We start from the raw sequence: 9,671 nt of genomic DNA on the forward strand, positions 1-9,671 counted from the left end.
GACTGTGTCTGTGTCTAGACCAGACAGTCTAGTGATCGACAGCATGACCATCAATCTACGCAATTGGGAAACGATGCAGTGTGTCAAGCAAGTCACAGAGCCCGGCTACTCGACCCCGTTAATCGGCTCTTACGACAAGCATGCATTACTTATGACCAATTCTAACCCGGATCTTGACGGGTCATGGTGTCTCGTGAATAACTGGACGACATGAAGCAATTTTCGACTCAGTAACTGAGGCCATCTGTAGCTAAAAAGCAACTGAAGTATGTGAGGTATTCCATGTTCCTATACTGGAACACACGCAATTCTTATCATTGTTTTCCTGCACCCGTATGACTCGTCGTGGTAGACCTGTATCATCTGCGTGAAAATCTTGGCCTCGGGGTTACGAATTGAGACACGCTATCTTATCAGAACCATAATCACGATCCACAAAGCGTTCGTAACTTTACGACCTGTCGTAACTCTGTAGTTTATAAAGGGGTTACGACTACTTTGTGGTACGAGACCTATGCACTTGTTTGCATTTAACCGTTGCCTCATTTCATTCTACTATAGTATACCGAGTGCCTACGAAAGTAGTAGCGCGTCGAATGCTTTGTTGATCGGTACCCATGCACATCCGTGAGTTCATTTAACCGTTGCCTCATTTCATTTACAAGGTAATGTCATAGACTAAATCAGTTCAATAAGTTTCCTTAAAACTCCATTTATTCAAACGATCTATTTCTTTCAATATATGTCCAAAGTGAACCGAAATTCTATCCCCTTTGTCTATGTAATGTATTCAGCAAACATGCGGTGTATCCCCTCTTATCATTAACCCCCATCCAGGCAGGACCCTTAATTATCAAACGCTATCAATACACGTCAGTTAACACCTCCCTAAGTTGTCGAATCACACGTATGTACATGTGCATGGGCCAGTTACCTTGCACAATGTGGCGTAATGGCCCTATGTATAAAAACCTGACTGATATGGTCAGTCGGGAGACCAACCAGCGAGACCAAGGAGACCAGTACGGGAAGACAAGAGTCGACGGTAGAGATGAAGACAGCAGCATTCGACATTACACATATAGTTTTGTCTGGTACAGAAATTTTGGCAGTCCTGAAAGACGGAATTCGCATACTATTATGTACGTGTTTAAATTGAAACAGACACAACCATATGCCCTTCTCCTGGGGAAAAGATCATGGCGACCATGTGTTTTACTCAATAAAAATCACATTTTTTCAATTCATTACAAGTCTTGAAGTAGAAAAACGCATAAGAATCACTTAAAACCCATTAGGTCTATAATACCACGCATACTTTACTCAAATAACTAAACCGGTTTGTGTTTGTATGATGCGTCGTGGCTCCCAAACTCTACAACAGCATTAGCTAATGGTAGGCGATGCCTATATGATACATATATTATAGCCACAGCCACTGTCCGGAGTCTACTGCAATAGTCACATGACTTCCATGTTGGGTATTTAAAGGTGAGAGAATTTATGGTTAAGCATTTATATATATAAAAATCCTAAAAAATTGCAGTTAATCATACAAAGACAGAAATGGGAATTGCTTGAAAAATTATTTGGATCTCTGAATGGTTGTCACACCGAATCGAAAGAACAATTCCAAATTGTTGTTCTGATATCTTAAGGTATCCAAGTTTTCAAGTACATGATACCCCAAAAATACCCACAAAACAAAAAGTCCACGTTATTATCAAGTTGACGTTTTCGATAAAACGATGCCAGTTAGGTTCACAACTCCCTATATTGACTGTGGGCGGACAAATAAATGGGTTGTGAGCGTGGTGTCACCTATAACAGATTATATGCCACGTTGTACACTGTGGGAGCATCTACGGAGACAACTGTAAGTACATGTTTCCTTGTCTGCAAAAGCACAACGGGAGTGAGTGAGTGAGTTTAGTTTTACACCGCACTCAGCAATATTCCAGCTATATGGCGGCGGTCTGTAAATAATCGAGTCTGGACCAGACAATCCAGTGATCAACAACATGAGCATCGACCTGCGCAATTGGGAACCGATGACATGTGTCAACCAAGTCAGTGAGCCTGACCACCCGATCCCGTTAGTCGCCTCTTACGACAAGCTGAGTCGCCTTTCATGGCAAGCATGGGTTGCTGAAGGCCTATTCTACCCCGGGACCTTCACGGGTCACAACGGGAGTGAAGAAGTGGGCGAAACGGCTCTATCCCCGATATCTCGAAACACACTTACGGGTTTACCTAGATTTCAGACTGAGTTTGAAACAGGTGAATTTTTAACTCAACTGCACATTTAAATAAGAAATATCAATATCAGTTCATTCTCAGGAATGCGTTTACTCAAATTTGACTTAAGTTTGTTTGGAGAAATGGGAGGTTGATAAGGGGTGCTTAGAAATTTTAAGCGAGTTGAGTGTGACGCTCTTAGAACAGTTCAACAGTGACACTTTGAAAGATGATAAAAGTCTGAGGGGATTCCTCTGGTGCACGCCGCTGAGTGGATTCGGTTTGAGTCGTGGCGGATACGAAAGTGTGTGCAAAACAGTCTGTTGCTACAAGGTGTGGATATGGAACATGGAGTGAGTGAGTGAGTGAGTGAGTGAGTTTGGTTTTTCGCCGCTTTTAGCAATATTCCAGCGATATCACGGCAGGGGACACCAGAAAATGGGCCTCACACATAGTACCCATATGGGGAATCGAACCCGGGTCTTCGGCGTGACGAGCGAACGTTTTAACCACTAGGCTACCCCACCGCTCCTTGAACATGGAACCCTAGAGAGTAAATAAATGGATTTGACTGCGTGAAAACAGCTAAGGGTCAGTTTTGTTTTTTGTAAACATAAATACATTATTGCAAGAGAAATGTCAGTGTTTCTTGACAAAATCCAATTTGCACGAAGGCTAAAAAAAAAAAAAACTTCAACACCTAGCAAACCATATTCAAACTCATTTAGCATGTGCCCCTGCACTGAACCTTGTATTTCTCCTGTGGCGAGGCAACAAATCTCGGTGAAAGAGTCATGTCAATTAAATAAAGAAAGTACATACGTGGTTTCAATTTCGATTTGAAATACCTACATAATGTTCGCACACTACCTCCGAATGTCTACAGCTTCACTGCAGAGTATTGGCATCCGATGATGGCGAATAGTACATAAACACCGCACAATATACATGTGCCAAAGGCCGGTGGCCATCTGTTCTTATCATACCTGATATAATGAAGGAAAAAAATAAGGAATCACATGAAAGTGTTCTTTTATTTTTTTAAAGAAACCCTGAAAAAAAACCCATAAGAGAACACGTGTGCTTTCATGTGATCCCTTATTTATTTTCTCAGTATAGTGCACTCTGGTTAATTCGGACCGTACCGACTAAAAAGTCCGAATTAGACAGCCGTCCGAGTTACAAAGAAATTTCCTAAATTGATGCCTGAAGGCTCGAATTATTCCCTGGTCAAGAGTTTGGAGAACTCTTGTTGGCCGATATATATATTTACTGTAACATTGCTGGTGAATTAAAATATATATAAGGCGAACCTTATCCTGATATTGTGTTATCTGCAGACCTGAATCTGTTCTAGTAACGTTGTCACTGGTCCATGCATTTCTTGTTCGGATAGGCCCGCGAAGGTCCCGGGGTTGAATAGGCCTTATGCATGCCATAAAAGGCGACTGTGCTTGTCGTAAGAGGCGACTAATGGGACCGTGTGGTCAGGCTCACTGACTTGGTTGACACATGTCATCCGTTCCCAGTAGCACAGATCGATGCTCATGTTGTCTGGTCCAGACTCGATTATTTTACAGACCGCCGCCATAAAGCTGGAATATTGTTGAGTGCGGCGTAAAACTAAACTCACTCATTCACTCACTACAGACCGAATCATGCAGCTGTAATAATGTGGCGTTAAGCAAAAATCAGACAAATTTCTGGTTACGCTCTCTTAGTCATCAGACTACGTAATGCAAGTTCAGCTACAGCTGCTTTCTCGATGACACACACCTGACGTCACAACTGTAGCAGTCACAGTATCGTGACGTCACAAGATGAAGGTGGAACTGCGTATCACGTGACGTTATTGTTGTCTATCTGCTTGGATACACAGCCGCATTTAGCTCGCTCCCGCATTTTTGTTAGTCCACATATTTCCACACGGTGTCAGAACAGACTGTACTGGTCGCGTGACAGGTCCCACCTGGGATGAAAGGCACGGGAGCCAATAGTCGGGTTAAAATCGGAGTTCTGGGTTCGATCCCCGAACTTGGCTCACGGAACATCCCGCTGACGCTGACTCCGGGCCGTCGGAGACAGAGCAAGACGTGTGGAAGGTGAAGAGTTATCTTCCCATATCGGCCACCTTCAAGTGGTTTTGGCTGGTGACAACGGATGATGCAGAGGTTTTGTACTGGGATCCAGCAAGAAACAGACAGTGAGTAATTAATATGGACCTTAAGCATATGTGATCTGTTATTTGATCAGCTGGATATACTTTGGCAACTCTGCTCCTCGTGTCGTATAATAATTTCCTTTACTGAGGTTTTGAACCCCCTTTGTTTTGAAATATATACACCAACCGTCATCGTAGTTATGGATGACTGCGTGTTTGAAACATTTATGTGTCGTTTAACGCTGCACTCGGGATTCTTCAGCCATATTACGGTTGTCTGCTAATGATGAAGTCTGGACCAGACAATCAAGTGATTGACATAATGAGCGTCGGATCTTGACAGGTGTTTGACGTCAGACATGTCTATTGTTTCCGACAAAATGAAATGTGTTCATGTCTGAATTGTTACCTTGTCACGTATTTCCTGTCACAATCAGTCTAAGTAAACTTAATCTCAGTGTATTTCGTTACACTCCACCAGCGAGTCTGACAAAACCTAGTAGAGGGTCGCGTCAGGTAACCTTTGAGCGACCAGTGACCGCCCAATCACCCAATCACACGCGAGACCGTTAAATACATTTAAGCAATCAGACAGTGGCTACTATTTAGGGATCGGAGGGACTTTCAAAATATTCAGGTCACTAACACAGATCTCTCCACAAACAAAAATCTGCATATAACAAAAAAAAACCCAAAAAAACCCTGCACTATATACGCTTTGGGGTTTCTGTTGACATGGTTACCATTAGCTAATATTTCCGCAAGATGACATCCTTGAATATTGCCCAAAACACCATTTTCAGCGCCTGTTTACTCACCGTTGTCATGGTTGTAAGTGCATCACCCGGAGGCGAGCGTACGCTAAATAGCATTTGGAATCGTTCGGGTACGAACCGTTTCGAGATAAAAAGTTCAAAAGGTATGTGCGAATGTCCACTTTCGCGATTTGGTAAGCTGTGTTCTGATTGGTCACTCTCAAAGGTTACCTGACGCGACCTCCCATAAGATTTTGTTAGACTCAGTGGTGGAGTGTAACGAAATACACTGAGACTAAGTCTACTTAGATTGCGTCACAAGTACATGCTAATACAGAATAAAATCGGTACACCCTTCACACGCTGAGTACAGACATACATAAGATTTCTACCCCCTCAATGAAAAGTAACGTTATTTTGCTTAGTGTGTCATTCTGGGATGATGTAACAATTTTTACTTCATCTAAGGCAGCTCGATTTTATCTCACACGAAAAATAACATTGACCACTTCAAATTAGGAACCAGTGTTCATTTGTGCAATAACATCAGCATCATACAGAGGATATTGTACGCACACACCCATGGGTTAAATTGTGATCGGTGTAGCTATTTGAGTTCGGCATATCGGCATTCACTCCTTCCCACCAATTCACAGCTGGATCATTTTGGAGTCAATCTGTTGCAGGACAAGCCTGAACTTCTACAGCGGCACCATGAAGGTCCGGTGGGGTGAACCTGTTCATACCCAGTTCATCTCCTGCATATGCCGAGCTGTCATCCGCCCTCACTACCAGAGTCAGCCAAGAGAGGTGCTGGCTGTGGCGGGTTCTGAGACCTGTCTTGGGTCCCGGGAGCCAAAGGAGGCCATCCGCGCCAGAAAATACCCGTCGAAGTCTGGATACTGGGTTGCCCACACAGTCATGGATTGTTCTGTCAACAACCAGTGGAACGGTTCTGGAGGAGGTAAATGCAGCTGTCATATTTTTGGAGAAGCACTGAAACATCCATCTGAAGGCCGACTCTATGAATCAGAAAAAACTGTCCTTCGTCCAACATGGAGATCATGTGTTGGTGCCCCAGTTACAGATGACGTGCGATGTTGCTCAGGATGTAGCAATGAAATGAGTCATAAATGCCTAACGTCTAGTGGCTCACACATATGACCCAATGTTCGGCTGAATATTGAGAATTACCTAGTTGTCAACATGATGCTTGCCACAACCGTCATGTACATGGGGCACCGGGATATCCTGGAGGAGGCAGAGTTTTGACCTGGCCAGATGCTGTTGTCATTTATGACCTTAATTAAATGCATTTGTGAGGTTCAAAGTGGTGAATGGTTGCGTCTGTGCATTTGTCTGTTGACAAAGTAATAAGGAACAGCAGTGTTACATTCCACAATTGTCTCAGCTAGCAATGGCGTTGGAAGAAGCCGCTGTGACCAAAATGCACCCACAGCTAAAGAAAGAAAGATATCAACATGGCGTTCCCTGTTTAATCAACATGCACCCGTTACTGTTTGTGGAATGTATTTTTTGTTTTAAAGAATGGTATGTTCTTCGTGAAGGTTAATTTTGATAATGTTCCCACGTGATATTTCGTCAGGCTAATACTTTGTGATTAATTTGGCATATCGGAGTAAGATGATTTGCTTCTGATGTAATTTCCTTCGGTTCCCCTTTTTGGGGATCTAATTATCCTGGCGTAATGGTACGGGCAAATGAGTGGGATAAAAAGTTTTGGGAGTGTAGTGAGAGAAGTCAGGGGTGAGGGGGCGTGGGATAACGGACGACAGGGTGGGGAAGTGGGATGACGGGCGACAGGTTGGGTGTGAGGGTGAGGGATGTGGGTGAGGGATGATGGGTGTCAGGGTTGGATGAGGGGTGTGGGATGACAGGGGACAGGGTGGGGATGGGTGGGTGGGCTATCATGCGACAGGGTGGGGGTGAGGGGTGCGGGATGACGGGCGACAGGCTGGGGTGAAGGGTGCGGGATGACGGGCGACAGGGTGGGGTGAAGGGTGTGGGATGACGGGCGACAGGGTGGGGATGTGGGTGTGGGATGATGGGCGACAGGGTGGGGATGTGGGTGTGGGATGACGGGAGACAGGGTGGGGTGAGGGGTGTGGGATGACGGGCGACAGGGTTGGGTGAGGGGTCTGGGATGACGGGCGACAGGGTGGGGATGTGGGTGTGGGATGACGGCGTCAGGTTTGGGTGAGGGGTGTGAGATGACAGGTGACAGGGTGGGTGGGCTATCATGCGACAGGGTGGGGGGTGAGGGGTGCGGCATGACGGGCGACAGGGTGGGGTGAAGGGTGTGGGATGATGGGCGACAGTGTGGGGATGGGGGTGTGGGATGATGGGCGACTGGGTTGGGGATGACGGGCAACAGGGTGGGGTGAAGGGTGTGGGATGACGGGCGACAGGGTGGGGATGTGGGTGTATGATGACAGGCGACAGGGTGGGGATACGGGTGTGGGATGACGGGCGACAGGGTGGGGATGGGGGTGTGGGATGATGGGTGACTGGGTGGGGGATGACAGGCGACAGGGTGGGGATGTGGGTGTGGGATGACGGGCGACAGGGTGGGGATGTGGGTGTGGGATGATGGGCGACAGGGTGGGGATGGGGATGCGGGATGACGGGAGACAGGGTGGGGTGAGGGGTGTGGGATGACAGGCGTCAGGGTTGGGTGAGGGGTCTGGGATGACAGGTGACAGGGTGGGGATGTGGGTGTGGGATGACGGGCGACAGGGTGGGGATGTGGGTGTGGGATGACGGGCGACAGGGTGGGGATGGGGGTGTGGGATGACGGGAGACAGGGTGGGGTGAGGGGTGTGGGATGACGGGCGTCAGGGTTGGGTGAGGGGTCTGGGATGACAGGTGACAGGGTGGGGATGTGGGTGTGGGATGACAGGCGACAGGGTGGGGATGTGGGTGTGGGATGACGGCGTCAGGTTTGGGTGAGGGGTGTGAGATGACAGGTGACAGGGTGGGTGGGCTATCATGCGACAGGGTGGGGGGTGAGGGGTGCGGCATGACGGGCAACAGGGTGGGGTGAAGGGTGTGGGATGATGGGCGACAGTGTGGGGATGGGGGTGTGGGATGATGGGCGACTGGGTTGGGGATGACGGGCAACAGGGTGGGGTGAAGGGTGTGGGATGACGGGCGACAGGGTGGGGACGTGGGTGTATGATGACAGGCGACTGGGTGGGGGATGACAGGCGACAGGGTGGTGATGTGGGTGTGGGATGACAGTCGACAGGGTGGGGGTGAGGGTGTGTGTGATGACGGGCAACTGGGTGGGGATGGGGGTGTGGGATGACGGGCATTTGGGTTGGGTGAGGGGTGTGGGATGACAGGTGACAGGGTGGGGATGGGTGGGTGGGCTATCATGCGACAGGGTGGGGGTGAGGGGTGTGGGATGACGGGCGACAGGGTGGGGATGGGGATGTGGGATGACGGGCAACAGGGTGGGGGGTTACGGGCAACAGGATGGGGATGTGGGTGTGGGATGACGGGCAACAGGGTGGGGGTGAGTGATGACGGGCAACAGGGTGGGGATGGGGGTGTGGGATGACGGGCGACAGGGTGGGGTGAGGGGTCTGGGATGACAGGTGACAGGGTGGGGATGGGTGGGTGGGCTATCATGCGACAAGGTGGGGGTGAGGGGTGCGGGATGACGGGCGACAGGGTGGGGATGTGGGTGTAGGATGATGGGCGTCTGGGTTGGGTGAAGGGTGTGGGATGACAGGTGGCAGGGTGGGGATGGGTGTGTGGGCTAACATGCGATAGGGTGGGTGGGGCGGGGGGGGGGGGATGCGGGATGACGGGCAACAGAGAGTTTCATTTTCTTAGTCTTCATTTTCAGAGTGAGGTGATCTGGACTTTCTAGACTTGCACTGGCTGCATTGCACAAGGGTTAAGAGGAGAGGGGGTGAAGGGTGTGGGGTGTGGGGTGTGGCATGACGTGAAGGACCGAGGGTTGAGAGAATTGGGGTGAAGGGTGGCAAGTGTAGGGTACAGGAGGAACACACAGGAAATTACAGCATGCCATACAAATAATGTGTTTTCTCTTATCATTGATTTAATTGTTCATGTAAACAATGACAAGGGTGGGAAAAGTCACAGAGGCACTTCCCACAAACAAAGTGCATGGAAAAATAGAGAAACCACCTGTCCTAATGAAGGGTAAATTGATTCATGGATATAGCTTTTTATGGCTATTTTGGTCACACACAGTAATGTATCAATATGTGATTTGTAATATCATACATCAAGCAGTGGTGTACCTTCTTAAAGAAATGTGTGAAAGCTGTACTGTACTTTCATGTTTGAGACATCAGCCTATCATTCACATTTACCACTGAAACATTTAAGAATAAAAACAATAATAGTTTCTTCTTTTTCTGTCCTAATGTCAACCCATATCAGGTTAAAACTGCACGGCGCTGAAAGGTCATCAGACTTTCCTTACTCAAGGGCTTGGTATTTGTTCCTCAGAGCTGACATTG

At 47.8% G+C, this 9,671-nt stretch overlaps 2 protein-coding genes and 1 pseudogene across 2 annotated transcripts; 1 reads left to right on the forward strand and 2 right to left on the reverse strand.

Moving 5' to 3' along the window:
* Positions 1-1,798: 1,798 nt before the first annotated feature.
* LOC137287845 (uncharacterized) lies at positions 1,799-6,426 on the forward strand (annotated as a pseudogene).
* A 489-nt stretch (positions 6,427-6,915) lies between these two features.
* LOC137287846 (uncharacterized) lies at positions 6,916-7,416 on the reverse strand. Its single transcript, XM_067820228.1, has one exon. The coding sequence runs from the start codon at positions 7,414-7,416 to the stop codon at positions 6,916-6,918; it is 501 nt and encodes a 166-aa protein (XP_067676329.1).
* Positions 7,417-7,839: 423 nt separating this feature from the next.
* On the reverse strand, positions 7,840-8,808 carry LOC137287847 (uncharacterized). The gene has a single exon (XM_067820229.1). It carries the CDS (start codon positions 8,806-8,808, stop codon positions 7,840-7,842), a length of 969 nt encoding a protein of 322 aa, XP_067676330.1.
* Between the last annotated feature and the right edge of the window lie 863 nt (positions 8,809-9,671).

This window comes from Haliotis asinina, chromosome 6 (genome assembly GCF_037392515.1).
Source record: "Haliotis asinina isolate JCU_RB_2024 chromosome 6, JCU_Hal_asi_v2, whole genome shotgun sequence".
Classification (NCBI taxonomy): domain Eukaryota; kingdom Metazoa; phylum Mollusca; class Gastropoda; order Lepetellida; family Haliotidae; genus Haliotis; species Haliotis asinina.